The sequence below is a fragment of the Quercus suber genome, unplaced genomic scaffold, assembly GCF_002906115.3.
Source record: "Quercus suber isolate HL8 unplaced genomic scaffold, Cork oak 2.0 scaffold_460, whole genome shotgun sequence".
Lineage (NCBI taxonomy): Eukaryota > Viridiplantae > Streptophyta > Magnoliopsida > Fagales > Fagaceae > Quercus > Quercus suber.
The window spans coordinates 509,416-525,764 of NW_027069911.1; the positions used below are offsets into that span (position 1 = coordinate 509,416).

At 37.3% G+C, this 16,349-nt stretch overlaps 2 protein-coding genes across 2 annotated transcripts; both read right to left on the bottom strand.

Annotated features, from left to right (window-relative positions):
• Positions 1-13,085: 13,085 nt before the first annotated feature.
• LOC136062862 (uncharacterized) lies at positions 13,086-14,494 on the bottom strand. The gene is made up of 3 exons (XM_065762501.1): positions 14,269-14,494; positions 13,432-13,573; positions 13,086-13,365 (listed from the first exon to the last, which is right to left on the bottom strand). Exons 1-3 carry the CDS (start codon positions 14,492-14,494, stop codon positions 13,086-13,088), a joined length of 648 nt encoding a protein of 215 aa, XP_065618573.1.
• Positions 14,495-15,148: 654 nt separating this feature from the next.
• On the bottom strand, positions 15,149-15,697 carry LOC112009893 (uncharacterized). The gene has a single exon (XM_024042247.1). It carries the CDS (start codon positions 15,695-15,697, stop codon positions 15,149-15,151), a length of 549 nt encoding a protein of 182 aa, XP_023898015.1.
• Positions 15,698-16,349: the final 652 nt, after the last annotated feature.

Genomic DNA, 16,349 nt, shown 5'->3' on the forward strand with positions numbered 1-16,349 from the left:
AAAAAAAAAAAAAAAAAAAAAAAAAAAAAAAGGTCAAAAGGCCACGTTCTAGCGATTAACAAATTTATTTTTACAATCTTACAATTTCATTGTTACTTCTTCACCTGTGGATGATCATGAGTGGCTAGTTCAAGATTGATGAGATTTGGGACACATTTGGTAGGTGCAACAACAAAGATGTGACATTCAACATAAAATAGAAAAATGAAGAAAGTCCAAATCCAATGATGGGTCAAAACTGGAGGCCCACTACCAACCCCGGTGAGTACAATTAATATATATTTTTTTAGTCTACCAAAGGAAGCTTAATGGATCAAAGTCTTTCTTTCAGTACGTCAAACTGCACACTACACCGGCCAGGCTTTAAATACGACAACGATTACTAAGTCACAATATTTATATTTTTGATTCTTATATAAAATATATATATATATATATATTTATTTATATTTTTGATGTGTAGAAGAAAACTCCACATATATCATATTCATATGTATGAGGACTAGATTAGCCAAAAAAAAAAAAGTATTTATATGTATGAGAGGACCAGCCGGTTGTTGTGGTCACCATTCACGAAATTCCTCCAATTATTGGTGTTACGTCACTCATTACATCCTTACTTTCTTTTTAGGTCTCAAATTTGTGAACCATGATCTAACCCCTTTTTCATGTGTAGTTGGATTGAAAAATATCCAATCCATCCACCCCGTGAAGGCACACAGTATTGTTTATATTTTTTTTATGGAGGCACACAACAATATTTTCCTATGATCACAACATTTATGCCACAACTTATTCTTCGTAGCACCCCTATACAATCATTATAGCTTTCCTGCATTTTTTTTTTTTGGAATCATCTTTTTCCTGCATTCAAATTATTATTATACCATACATGGATTAATTAAAAAAATATATCCAATAATGTAATTGAAAAATTACAATGAAATAGATAGCAAAAATAATAGAGCAGAAATTGATTTAAGTTATTTGGCCAAATCATATCAAACAAGACCAAGTTTTTATCAAGATAAAAAATTATTACACATAATTTTTTTATGGGAATTATTACACATTATTAAAATAATTTATAAAAAAATACTTTTAAATTTCTGAAATATTTGGTAATTGAGTTTTAATTTGAGTAATATGTTAAATTTCTTGAAGTTTTTGTAATAGAATTTTACTTAAAAATATATCATATTATATATAATAAAAGTTGGGCTTAAATGTCGTGGTTGCGCCACGTGACTTCACTAAATTGCAGAAATTTTAATAAATTTTTAGATTTTAAGAATAGATATATATATATATATATATACATATTTTTTTGGATAAATATGACAAATCAAGTAATGAAAGAAAATAGTATTTGATTTACAACTATAATAGCTGTGTCTATCTAAAATGTTATCAACAAACCCTAAAATAAAAAAATAGATATATATATATATATTTTTGTCCTTATCTTTTTGTCCTATAATTTCTAAGTTGATAAAAATTTTAATTCGATTACAATCCAAATTCTTCATATAATCCTTTTATTATTAATTTATCTATAATTTCTAAAAAAAATTTTAGAGTATATGTAGAGTAGTTAAACTAAAGTAGTTAAAGTGAAAGAATAGTTAAATAAAAACTCTAAAGTCTAGAGAGAGATCAATTTTAAATCTTTGTTTTTGATAAGGATATAACTTCTTAATTTGTTGATTTTTTTTCTTTCATCAAATTGAATAGATTTTGTGTATTTGTTGCCTTTTTATGATATATAATATAATTTTTATCAACAAGTTTTATAGATAGGCTGAAATTCTATATTTGATCACACCTTTTAGTGTTTTTTTTAGAAGTCAATATAGCAAGCAATATTTTTGTATTTTTGTATTTTTTAATTTCTGATTACATGATTATTTGTTGTTGTCATCAATATTTTATTATGGATTTAATTTGTTATGGCTTTTGTTTGGTGCTTTGTTCCATGTAATCTATATTCTTTAATTAAAAGAAAATTTGCTGTCAAACATGAAATTGGATACGAGAGAATCCATCTGTCCAAATTTCTATGTAAGTCTACCTTTACTTAACTCCCTTTTTTTTTTAAGTTCAAAAAATTGGATATTTTTTCATTAATGAATTGAGGTTTTGGCTTAATTTTGTTTTCAACCATTTCAATTATTGAATTCATTAATTTTTCATGTGTAATATTAATATATGTGTTTTTTTTTTAATGATAAAAAAATATATATATATGTGTCCTTAAAGGCTAAAACACAGTACAATTACAAACATTACTTTAAGTTAGGGTGTTATATTTATTTATTAGTAAGTTAGAATGTTACATTAAGTTAGAGTATTATATTTTTATTTATTATTAATTTAGTTTAAGGTTGATATAACTTATAACCATTTGAATGAAATCAACACTAAAATAAATGATTTAAATATCAAAATAAGAAATAAAAATTAAATTTCTTTTAAGTGTACAAGTGCAATTTATTTTTTAATCTTAAATTTTGAATTAATTCTTTTTTCATTTTATTTGTTATTAAATTTAATTATATTATTAAAATATTTTTTATTAAACCGTGTATTGCACGGGCATAATACTAGTGTGTATATATATATATATATTACATCACATTGCAAAAGCATGTTGACTGACATGCAATATTACCTTGATTCACATAATATAAGTGCAACGTGTAATATCTAGTTTTTATTATTAAAATGAATACTTTAATAAATGATTAAATAATTTTAAAAAAATTCCTTAAAATTATACAACTTTTAATATTAATATTTTAATCGGAGTAGTGTGTTTTAAATTTCTCAAAACTTTAGTCATTTCATTTAGAGCAACCTATGTTAATTATTAAGGGGAAAAAGAGAGAGAGGCTAAAATGTACTTTACTTAGCAGATTTGTGATTACTTATAATTGATCACTCGACTTTCAAAACTTACAATTTATCTCCTTAACTATTATAAACTAATCGCTAACCCATGCTATACACGAGAACCTACCTATTTGTGAAGTAAATTAAAATAATTTTATAAAAAATTTAAGAGACTATATCATTGCATTATTTGCTCTTGTATGACTTCAACTTGTGTTACAATTTGACGAAGAAGCCATAAATTAAATTTTAATTATCAATGTTTGAGTTTGAGTTTAAGTTGGACTTGTTAAAGAGATAAAGTTTCACTCATTGTTAAGTTTGGATTAGAGAAAAATAAATTTGTTTTCAAAAAATGATAATGATGAGTTTGAGTTTAAGTTGGACTTGCTAGAGTGATAGAGTTTCACTCCTTGTTAAGTTTGGACTAAACAAAAATAATTTTATTTAAATATTGTGCTAACCCATGCAATGCACGAAAAAGCTATTGACTCTTTAAAAAAAATCCCGCATGAAGGAGGATCATCACTCATTTTAGAAGAAGATCACATATAGCTACCCATCTACTACACCAGCTAAACGCTTCGGGGGGTGGAGGAAAGATATTCCTCCATGGAAAAGCTAGCCTTTGCCCTGGTTATGGCCGCTCAAAAACTTAGGCCGTACTTCCAACTGCACACCATAGTGGTCTAGACAGACAAGCCATTACGAAGGGCAATGAATAATCTAGAGGCTACTAGATGATTGGTCTTATAGGCGATCGAGCTCGGTGAGTTTGACATATTGTACCGACCAAGAACCGCGATCAAGGCTTAGGCCTTGGCTGACTTCGTCGTTGAATTCACAGCAAAAGACGATGAGGACAAAGGACCAGTGACATGAATGATATGGATGGACGGTTCATCCAACCAATATGCTGGAGGAGTCGGAGTGATCCTGTAGTCGCCAAAAGGAGATTTAGTAGAATGTATGATCCATCTCCAGTTCCCAACGACCAACAATGAAGTCGAGTATTAAGTGGTCCTCTTAGGTCTTGACTTGGCTAAAGCAACAAGGGCCTCGTCAATAGTCATTTGTAGCAACTCGTAAGTCATCATCGGGCATATCAATGGAGACTAGGAAGCCAAAGGGGGACATATGAAGAAATATCTAAGCATGGTCAAAGAAAGGGTAAGCTAGAAGCTTTTGACTAGATTTGCGTAGATCCCGAAGGAAGAGAATGAGTAAGCTGACCGTCTAGCCAAGGCTACATTCGCAGATCACATGGTCATCACCAGTCAGGTACTATCCTTTATCCAATACTCCCCTGCCATTAACAAAATAGATGTACAAGTGATTCCTAGTGGAGCCAACTGGATGACACGAATCATTTCCTACCTCAAGGACGGGATGCTCCCAGAAGACCACAATGCTTCTCGAAGGCTGAAGGTGTGGTCGTCACGTACTAACTAGGGATGTCCTTTATAAAAGGGGTTTCTCTCGTCCATACCTAAGATGACTGGTCCCTAACGAAGTAGATTGCATCATGAGTGAAGTCCACGAGAGAATATACGGAAACCATTCAACAACACACTTGTTAGTTCATAAGCTCATATGAGCAGGGTACTATTGGCCCACGATGTAGAAGGATACCCAGTCCTAAGTGAAGGCATGTGACAAATGCCAATGCTTTAGCAACATCATACGATAGCCATCAAAACAACTAACCCCAATGAGCGTTCCCTGGCCATTTGCTCAATAGGGGCTTGATATAATGGGACCCTTCCTCACGGCAATAAGGCAACTCAAGTTCCTTGTCATAGGGATTGACAACTTCACTAAATGGGTTGAAGTAGAACCCTTGGCCACTATAACAGAGAAGAATGTCCAAGGCTTCGTCTGGAAAAGCTTCATTTGCCGCTTCGGTATCCCTAGAGTTTTCGTCTCGGACAATGGGAAGCAATTTGACAACAACACATTTAAAGACTTTTGCCAATAGTTGGGAGTCAAAAACCACTATTCATCGCTTGCCTACCCACAAGCCAATGGTCAAGTTAAGGTTACAAACTGATCCTTGCTCAAGATGATCAAGACTCGACTCAAGGGGGAAAAGGGGATATGGTCGGATGAACTACCAAGTGTGTTATGGGCATATCAAACGATAGCTTGCATGCCTACAAGCAAAACACCCTTCCACCTTGCATTTGGAAGTGAAGCCGTCATCCTAGCAGAAATTGGATTAACAAGCTACAGGGTGGCCCACTATGACGAGGGAAGGAATGAAGAGGGAATACGCCTATAATTGGATCTTCTGGATGAAATTAGGACGACAGCTGAGTAACATATCATGTGTTATCAGGACCTAATGGCAAAGCACTACAATACCAAGATCAAACCTTGACACTTTCAGGTCAGGGACCTAGTCCTAAGAAAGGTGACAACAACCACCAAAGACCTTAGGCAGGGAAAGTTAGGCCCCAACTAGGAAGGACCCTACAGAATCGTCGATTGACATTAAAAGGGGACCTACAACCTAGACACCCTCAATGGACAAAGACTCCACCACTCATGGAACACCGAGCACCTATGGAGATAATACCAGTAGTGGACAACTACGAACTATGCTTTTACTTTTCTTTTCTTTGTATGAAATTAAGTCTTTCGATTATTGAAATAAAACTCTTGAGGATTATCAGACACATTATCTACATTTTTCTACATTATTTGTAATTTTTAAGGATCTACCGTTTAAGAGATTGTTCATAAAAAAACTAAGCCCTACCTATTGGGTAGATAGATGACCAAGGATACCAATGAGTACCTGGTTGCAAAAAAAACTAAGTCCTACCTACGGGTTGGACGAATGACCAAGGATACCGATGGGTACCTGGTCACAAAAAAAGAAAAAAAAAAAGAAAAAAAAAAAGAAAAAAGAAAAGAAAAACCTAAGTCTTACCTACCTGGTGGACGGATGACCAAGGATACCGATGGGTACTTGGTCGCAAAAAACCTAAGTATTACCTACTGGGTAGATGAATGACCAAGGATACTGATGGGTACCTAGTTGCAAAAAACCTAAGTCCTACCTACGGGGTGTACAGATGACCAAGGATATCGACAGGTATCTGGTCACAAAAAAACACCCTAAGTTCTACCTACAGGGTGGATGGACGACCAAGGATATCGACGGGTATTTGGTCGTAAAAACCCTAAATCCTACCTACGGGGTGAATGGGTTGCTAGGGACACTGATGGGTGCCGAGGTCCAAAAAATTATTAAGTCCTACCCATAGGCCTAAATTATTCTAAGTCCTAAGGAGCGAACAAACAATATTACCTACAGGGCGGACGGATGTAAAAGATAATGCCCACGGGTATGCAATCACATAGATGTAGTCAAGTCCTCACAATGGATAAGGGGCATACCCATAATCACAATAGGCATATAAAATGAGAATAACAAGCTATAAATAAAGGCAATGGATGAAAAAGCGATAAATATAATAAAAGCCTCGACAAACCCAAAGGGGATAAACGTTTATACATAAGGCCCAAAATAAGGCCCTCCATTGTCTCAAAATTATTCTTACCAAATAGTAAAGTAAAAAATAAAAAAAAAACTAAGTCAGAGGAGCGTTAGGAGAAGATTAGACTTTAGGGGTGGACGGGCCCTCGGGGGTAGACGAACTGTCAAGAATAGTCGAATTGCCAGGAATGGGTTGGCCATCAAGAACATTTTGGCTGACGTCCTTAACATTAGCAGGCTCTTTTGCTTCTTCCTTAACCAAGTGGACGTCACCATCAGCTTCATTCATAGCAGCATCCACACTACCAGGCGTTAGTGGAACGGTGTCGTCAATTACCACTTGAGACAAATCTAGGTTGGGGTAGAAGGAAACAACCTGCTTAAGGTAGTCATTGAAGCCGTTGCCATAGAAGCCCCCGCACTTGTCATAGTGTGGTTGGGAGGTTTGAAACCCGGCCATAGCGTCTGCCTTAGCTTGCTCTACTGATCACAAAGGGCAGCCAACTCCGTTGTCATGTTGGTATTCGCCTTGGCAAAATCTTCACAACGACGAGTAGCCTTCTCCAGCAAAGCATTCTTCTCTATCAGCTCAATGTTGAGAATAAGAGTAGCTTCCTTTTATTGATTTAGCTAGTATGCTTCGTACTCCAGACGGGTACATTGGCGATGGACCACCCCTTCCTTAGTCTCGCATCTAGCTTGAAGGGCCTTCATCCTTACCATTGCCTACAAGAAGATTACAGTTATAATAGAGGGAAAAAAAAAGAAAAAAAAAAGAAAAAGAAAAGAAAAATAAACCCGATGGATACTTACCCTTGCCAGGTCAAAAAGGCCAGAAACCCCCAGGTCCTCATTAGCATGCTCACCACATTCATCCAGGTCCGTGTCTTTGATGATCGAGTTAACCATCTCGACAGCATAATCCTTGTGGCTCACCAATCTTTGGATGGAACTAGAGACGACGAGACCATGGGCAGACATAAGGCCTTTGTCGGTGCCATGACAGGGAGGCGAGGGAGATTTTTGTGGCTGATCCTCCCGATTGGTCCTAACAGATTGACCCGTCGCCTTCATGGTAAGACGATCATCTTTGTCTACGCCCCTCCTCTTGGGGGCAACATTAGAAGGAAGTGTCACCTTAGTGGTCAACGCCTGCCCTTGCTTCTTAAGGTGAGCAACAGCCAACTTCTTTATCATGGCCCTCTACCTTCCAGCATCCATCTCTGAAAAGAAATAGCGAAAGATATATGGAAAATGGATGGGATAGAATAAACTACCAAAAAGATAAGCAGACAGACATGAGGGAACTTACGTTGATGAACAAAAGTGTCTAACCGTTGGGCTTCGACCGTTGGCTCTGGACCACCACAGAAAGCGTGGAGGGTGTCAAGCATGACCAAATCCTTCCACTTTCTCTGCTTGAGCGGAATTGCCCAAACTCACTTCAGAAAACACTCATGTTCTTCACTTATTTCCGGACGGGCTTAGGCTGAAAAAAAAATTCAAAAGTAATAGGTTAGTTACATAATCAAAACTGATGGGATAAAAAGAAAAGGAACGCTGACGACTCACCAGACTCGTAAGTGTTATCAAACCCGTCAGGCATGCTATCCTACTCTTCGAGTTTACATGCCCAATTCGTCCCCTGTATAAAGAAATACCTATTTTTCCAATTCCTATTTGAGTCAGGCATGTTTGACACCAACCTAAATGATGATTTTCTTGCCATAAAATGATAAATATCCTTCGACGAGTATATCTGCTGAGGCCTATAATAGTAGAAGAACTTGTTAAGGGTGAGGCGATAGTTGCCACCACTCAACTGGCCCTATATCACTTCGGCTCCAATAAAGATCCTCCACTTATTCGGGGCAATTGGGCTGACAGATAAGCCTAAATAATTAGCAAGCTGATGGTGTAGCTCCGTTAGTAGCAGCCTCAGACCAACGGTAAACATGACATGCTAACGTCTGCTGTCCTACTTGAGTAGCACTTCTCAAACTTCTTTGGCAATTGCATGGGGATGTGTTTAGGAATTTGATAACGGTTGTGAAGGTTGTTGAAAACCTTCTAAGGACATGGTTGGGTAGAAGCCATTCATCGTCCATATCAGGGGATGGATGAAAGGTCTATAACCACCAACTTCTACTTCACCTACAGCCTTATCACCTTCCCCATTACCTTCTCCCTCATCATTGTCACCTTTTTCTTCATGGGCTCATGTCCCAACAGATAAACTTTGTCGTAGCTTGCACCCTTATGGACTGACGATGACTGTTCACTCGTTGCTTCTGTATCACCTAACATCTATTCACCTACAAGCGATGAATGTATTCAAAGAATCTATTCATGTGACGAGTCTCTAAAAATGATGACTAGCTAGAAAAAAAATAATTGAAGAAAAGAAAAAGAAAACTTATGTAGAAGGGAGTCGACGATTGCTCGCTAGTCAAAACGAAGGATGAACACGAAAACAGTGATGAAACAGCTTGGGATTACAGCTCTTAAGAGATGAAAATAAAGTAAAAAGTGAAAACTAAGGAAGAGGAACTATTTATAGGACGAAGGAGGGCAGTATACGAAGCGACGCTTTTGAATTGAAACAAGGCCAATCAAGAAGTGCCATTTGTCACTTAGCATTCATTGTAAAGGCTACCTACCTAATTAATGGCACAATTAAATGCCCATAGAAAATCCTTATTACTCCAAGACCTATTAGGTATAGCTGACAGAACTGCGGAGTGGGGGCAGCTGATAAGGGTATTTTTGTAATAAGATCATGATTCTTAAATGACAAAGCCCACCACGAAAAGGGTATCATTCCGATAAAAGGTCGACGACGTCAAGAGAACCGTCGGCCCTAAAGGAACCGTTGGTCTCAAAAGAATTTGTCCTAGAACTTGTACCTGTTGGGTTTTGTATCTCATACAAAGACACACGCAGCGGAAGCAACAAAAACACGGATCTACTTCAATCATGAAAGATAAACATGTAACCATGAATTCTAGAATCAAAGAATAGAAAGCGTACCTTGGTGCAGTGAATTTCAAAACCAAACTTGAGAATACCTTTAATCTTCATCTCAATTCCACATGGTGCCCAAGATGTGTGGTCTCTCAATCAGTCTTTTGTATATAAACTCTCAAAGAAAAAAAAAAAAACTTTCTTCTTCTCCTTGTGGAAAAAACTGATTTCTTTTTCTTTTCATCTTACGTACGTTAAACCATTCTCATAGTTTCTTTATTTAATAACACTTATTAAATAATGACTGATTTCTAATTGGGTTAGCCTTTTGGGCCTACCCAATTGGGGTTTAGTTTGTGGCTTGAGATGGGACCAAAGGGACTAATAAGACACTAGCTCCAATGAGCCTTGGGCTTTTCCGTCAACTCTTGACAAGTCCAAAGTTACCATTAATTATATTCAATACCACTATAAGAATATAATTGCACTCTAGGCCTTATCTATAAATTATATCCCAAGACTTTATTATACATTCAACCCCCTCATTAAAATATTCGTAGTAATACAAAGTCATTAATATTGATTGCCACTTTGAAGGTTCCTACTCTTAATCCTTGAGTACCCGGCTTAATCCTTTATGTTATTCATCATATATTTATGAAATCCAATTCCATAAATATATACTTTAGTAACTCTTTACTAAAGTGGTTGGGCCCAACACTCTGAATAACCAAACCCATTAAACTTATCTCAATGGAATATTTTATATCTCTGTTAAGAGATTATGAATTCCATCTTGAGAATATATGTTCCATCAACACTAAATGCGGCTGCCCAACATACTGAGATTTTGACCATAAGTTATAGATCTCACTCCTGATATATCAAAGCAACCTACATCTCATGATCAGGTCCATTATTCTCTCAGGATTTAGAGTTGATGTAAATAGAAGTCGTGAGATTTATTATTCAATTGACAGTCTTTAGGAGAATAATAAATCTCACAGCGGTCCAGTTCAATATGTTTTAACTCTTAAAACATATCAACATACCAACTAGAAGTCTCCACTTCCATGATCAAGACAAATCATCTTAGTTGATATGTTATAGTCTTCGCAGATTAAACGCCCAATTTCATCACCGACTACGAACTAAAATTCTGAGTTTACAAAGAACTTGTGATTTATATCTCTCTGTGACTTTTCACATAAATCACATACTATGCATCTTATGGACTAAGATAATATCTCATTAGTTCATAAATAGTCTCATATAATTAAACAACTTAATTATTCATGACATGCCAACCAATTGGATTTTAGGGCACAAACCCTAACAGTACCTTGCACCAACAAGAGGCCGACGACTACGCGAATAGATCCATGTGAAGTTGACGGGTACATCTCCCTACCATGACGACAGATGACCTTGATAGATAGAGAAGCATACTAACGGGTCCTACATGGCCTTACATACTCTACATGCATATTCTTATATGGAAACATCTTGCATACCATGCACAAAGACTCGACCACACGATTTTCACATTCCCAGAATAGAAAGTATCCTCAAGATCTTGATGGCATTAACTCCTCCCTTTCCATATGAGGAAAATCCATGTAGTCCTGGGATCTAGGTCTCCTCCACATCACTATATAAGCAATAAGCCTCCTCCTTTCCCAGGTATGTAGAAAATCCCTAACTCTCTCACTATAGAGTTCTTAGAGATTTCTCATTCACTGACTTAATCTTTGAAGGGTCTTTGGCCGGTGCCCCATCAGTACCTTCTATTCGGTTCTTGTTTTCTTATTCTTTAGGAACCCATCGGTGCGATCAGGAGCCATCAATTCACTGGCAATTTTCGCGCATCATCAATAAAACAGTTATGTCCCTCTACTTTGAGGTCCATCACATTTTTGCTGTTAACTCATTTAGAAATATCGTTAAGAAAAAATATTTATGTTCAAAATGATGTCATTTATGGATGAGTTAATGGCAACATTGTAAAGGATGTTGACAGAAGGGGCATATTTGAGATATGTAATACTTGCGCGTAAATTGTTTTAATTCTAACGGATGTTACTTCAAACGTGTAAAACATACATAATTCTTTTTTTCTTTTTTTTTTATAACAAAAACATATATAATATAATATATGATTTTGTTCGAAATGTATTTGACCATTAATCCTAATACGTTTGTATCCATCGTGACTAGATTAATCATGTATGTAGTGTCGAAGCATCTTCCCTAAAATTACGCAGAGTAGCTATAGACATTATTATTTATATTATATGATAGATATTATTATGTAATTAAGCAAATCGTACATGCATGCATGAGCATTAATTGCAAGGAAATTCTTTCTAATGGTTCACAGAAAATTAGTAGGCTGAATGCTTTGGACTTCAATAAAATGATGGTTGCTCGGAAGGCCTGAAAAGAAAAACACACAATCAAAAGGTGACCGGGGTGGACCGGCTAAGAACCCTTTAATGCTTAAGTTAGTTTCTCTCTTAAATTCTAGAGTTCCAACTTTTCAGGATTTATCTGAAACTTATTTTGATTTGATGTGGGTGAGCCCTTATATAGAGAGCCTAGGAACAGTTACTTGTTTGGAACGGTTACTTCTTCGTTTCGAGGTTAATATGACTGTTTCACTCCCAAAGGCTAGTTTAAAAGGAGTTTCCCCTGTAAGGGTCCTTACTGTTGTTCTGTAAGCCCATAAGACACTTGGTAACTCGTCTGGCCATACTCCTTTTACCCCTTCAAGTCGAGTCTTGATGATTTTCAACAAGGATCGATTTGCTACTTCTGCTTGTCCATTGGCTTGTGGGTGGGAGGTTGAGGAATAATGATTCTTGATTCCAAGTTGCTCATAAAAATCCTTGAAAGGTGTTTTATCAAATTGTCATCTATTGTCATACACTAGTACCTTAGGTACCCCAAACTTGCATACAATGCTCTTCTAGACGAAGTTCTTGATATTTTGTTATGTAATTTTTGTTAAGAGTTCAGCTTCCACCCACTTAATGAAGTAATCTATTCCCACCACCAAAAATTTCATCTGTCTAGTTCTAATTGGAAAGGGACCCAAAATATCCAACCCCCACTGTGCCAAGGGCTATGGGGCCATCATTGGAGTAAGGTACTCCGATGGCTGTTTAGGGACGTTGTTGAATCATTGACATTGATCGCACACCTTAACATACGTCTTAGCATTAGCTTGAATGGTTGACCAGTAGTATCTTGCATGGACGACCTTGTGGACGAGTGACCTGGCTCCTGAATGGTTGCCACATGCTCCTTCATGAACTTCCTTCAATACATAATTTGCCTCGTCTGGAGCCAAACACCTTAAATAAGGTTGAGAAAAGCCTCTTTTGTATAGCAGTTCATCCATAAGGACATACCTGCCTAATCTGATCCTTAGCTTTTTGGCCTTGTCCTTTCCCTCTAGAAGCCTTCTATCTTTTAGGTATGCTACTATTAGGGTCATCCAATTTCCTTCACCTTCTATCTACTATACCTCTGGCAAATCTATGCTTGACATATACTGAATTTCATCAAACACGTCTATTGATTCACTAACTGAGGCTTCCTTCGCTAAGGCATTTGCTTCCATGTTTTCTTCTCTTGGGATTTGAATGAAACTAGCTTCCTTAAATCTTTTCACAAGGCGTCTTATCCTGTTAAGATATTTCTTCATCCACTCTTCCTTAGCTTAATACTTCCCATTCACTTGACCCATAACTAACTGAGAATCTCCTTGGACGAATATTGATTCTGCCCATAGGGACTTTGCCAATTCTAGCCCTTTAAGAAGGGCTTCATACTCCACTTCATTGTTGGTTGCTGGATACTGCAAACGAACCTTGTACTTCAACTCGTCTTCTTCTAGGGATTGCAAAACAACTCCTATCCCTTTTGTATGTAGTGTAGACGATCCATCTACATGGATGACCCATGTTTTAACATCCTCTATCCCGTCTAAGTCATCATGACTTAGAGTGAACTCCATGATGAAATTTGCTAAAACTTGAGCCTTTATTGCATTTCTTGGTTGTTACCTGATGTCAAATTCACAGAGCTCAATAGCCAATTGGATCAGTTGTCCCGCAGCTTCCAACTTGTTCATCGCCTTTCTAAGCAGATGATCTGTCATAACATTGATGATGTGAGCTTGGAAATAATGCCTCAACTTCCTGGAAGCTGTTATTAATGCAAAGACCAATTTTTCCATCAACGGATATCGTCCTTCTGCTCCCCTCAGTGCCCGGCTCGTATAGTACACAGGCTTCTGCACCTTCTCTTCTTCCTTGATCAACATTGAACTTACCACATGTGGGGACACTACTAAGTACAAATATAACTCCTCACCTGGTATAGATGGACTTAGTAGGGGAGCCGTGGTAAGATAATCTTAAAGGTCATGGAAGGCCTTCTGGCATTCGTCCGTCCATTTGAATGCCTTCCTAAGAATTTTGAAGAAGGGCAACATTTATCTGTAGCTTTTGAAACAAATCTATTTAGAGCTGTAACTTTTCCAGTGAGGGATTGGACTTCGTTAATTTTTTTTGGTGGTTCCATGTTCAATATGGCTTGGATTTTATCAGGGTTCGCTTCAATTCCCCTTTTTGAAACCATGAATCCTAGAAATTTTCCAAACGAAACCCTGAATGCACATTTAATTGGATTCAGCTTCATTTTGTATCGTTTAAGGTTATCAAAGGTTTCTTGTAGGTCGTCCGAATGCTTCCCCTTGTCCAAGCTCTTCACCAGCATGTCGTCCACATACACCTCTACATTCTATCCTATCTGTGGGTAGAACATATGATTGACTAACCTCTAATAAGTTGCCCTCGCATTCTTCAACCCAAAGGGCATCACTTTATAACAAAACAAACCTTGACTGGTAATGAAGGATGTCTTCTGTTGATCTACCTCGTCCATCTTTATTTGATTGTATCCTGAAAAGGCGTCCATGAAGCTTGGTAACTGATGACCTGCTGTTGAATCCATCAACTGATTAACACGTGGCAAAGGATAACTATCCTTGGGGCAATCTTTATTCAAATCAGTGAAGTCTACACACATCCTGTACTTGCCATTTGCCTTCTTGACCATTACCATGTTAGCTAGCCAATCCAAGTAATAGACTTCCCAAATAAATTGAGCTGTGATTAATTTCTTGACCTCTTCCTTGATTGCATTGTCTCACTCAAGAGCGAAGACCCTTTTCTTTTGATGAACAGGCTTGGAAGATGGGGGTGCATATTCAACCGATGAGTGATAACACTTGGGTCAATTCTTGACATGTCTTCATGATTCCATACAAAAACATTGATACTCTTCCTTAAGAACTACACAAGGTCTTGTTTTGTCTTCTCTTTCATACTTGTTCCAATTTTGGTAAACTTCTCGAGATTACCCTTTTCTAGAAGGATGTCTTGTAGCACTTCTATGGGCTCAACGGTAACTCTTCTCTCATCTATGCTCATCGTCTGCATGTGCTCGTCTATAGCTAGCATGGCTAGATAGCATTCCCTGGTAGCTAAATGGTCTTCTTACACTTGACCTACTCCATAATCTGTTGGGAACTTAACAGAAAAATGGTAGGTAGATGTTATTGCCTTCCAACTATTTAGAGTCAGCCTTCCAATGATAGCGTTGTATGAAGACGAACAGTTCACAACAAGGAAGTTTACTTCTTTGGTTATCTGTTGTGGGTATGCTTCCACCACCACCAGTAATATAATGGTACCTATGAGTTGCACCTTCATCCTCCTAAATCCTACCAAGGGTGAATTCACTGGGTGAAGTTGATCTTGTCCAAGTCTTATTTGTTGGAAGGCGAGGTAAATACAGTATGTCTGCTGAACTTCCATTATCCACCAACACCCTTCTAGTCATATAACCCGCGATGAGTAAGGTAATGATGATTGCATCATCATGTGGGTGATGGATTCTTTTAGCTTCCTCGTCCATGAATATAATGGCTAGCTCATTTGTCTCCTTTGTCCTTGGTGATCGTTGAGAGAGTTGGACGTTTTGTACCACTTTGAGATATGTCTTCTTTGACTTGGAAGATTGTCCTATTGAAATTCCTCCTATAATAACCTTTATTTCTCCAAGTGGAGGCCGTGATGACTCTTCTACCTTTTCCTTCAACTTCTCATCTTTATGATCCCTTCCAATGAAATGTCTCAACTTTCCTTGTCTAATAAGATTCTTTATCTGCTGCTTCAAGTAATAACACTTGTCCGTGTCATGCCCATGATCTCTATGGAAGCAGCAATATTTGTTCTTATTGTGCTTGTTAGGGTCTCCCTTCATCTTCTCCGGTCACTTCAAGGAGGGGGCATCCTTGATTTGCATGAGTACTTGATCAAGTGGAGCATTTAAGGGTGTATTGTGCTGACTCCTTCCTGAAGACGAACTTGCCTTCCTATTGTCTCGATCTTCTTCTCTCCAGTCCGGGCCTTCTTTGGACGAGGACCATGTTCAAGATGACGTGCGTGATCCGCTTCCATACATTGTACTCTCTTCCTCTTTTTGGCTATGATTGCATCCTTTGCATTCATAAAATTTTGGGCTGAATGGATGAGTTTAGCCATGGTTTGAGGCTCTTGCTCGTAGAGCTTATGGATGAATAAATCGGAATTAACTCCATTATGGAAGGCAGCCAATAACAGCTTGTCATCTATCTTGTCTACAATGAGGGCTTTTTTGTTGAAACAAGTAATAAAGGACCGTAAGTTTTCATTTTCCCCTTTCTTTATGGTTAACAAGCTAGACAAGGAATGCTTGTGTCTTTGTCCCCCGATAAAATTGTTGACAAACAAGTTACAATTCTTTAAAAGTACCTACAATTTTGGGAGGTATCTTGCTGAACCAAACTCAAGCTGGTCCTTTAAGGGTTGTAGGGAAGGCCCTACACATGATTTTATCTAGAACCCCTTGAAGATGCATTGTAGTCTTGAAGGTC

Excerpts from the sequence above, each read along its gene's own strand:
- LOC136062862 (XM_065762501.1), bottom strand. The coding sequence starts at position 14,494 with ATGGTAATGGTCAAGAAGGCAAATGGCAAGTACAGGATGTGTGTAGAC. Across the intron at positions 13,574-14,268 it reads ATCCTTCATTACCAGTCAAG|CTTCCAGGAAGTTGAGGCAT; the intron begins GTTTGTTTTGTT and ends CATTAATAACAG. Across the intron at positions 13,366-13,431 it reads CTCTGTGAATTTGACATCAG|TCATGATGACTTAGACGGGA; the intron begins GTAACAACCAAG and ends GTTCACTCTAAG.
- LOC112009893 (XM_024042247.1), bottom strand. The coding sequence starts at position 15,697 with ATGAAGGGAGACCCTAACAAGCACAATAAGAACAAATATTGCTGCTTC.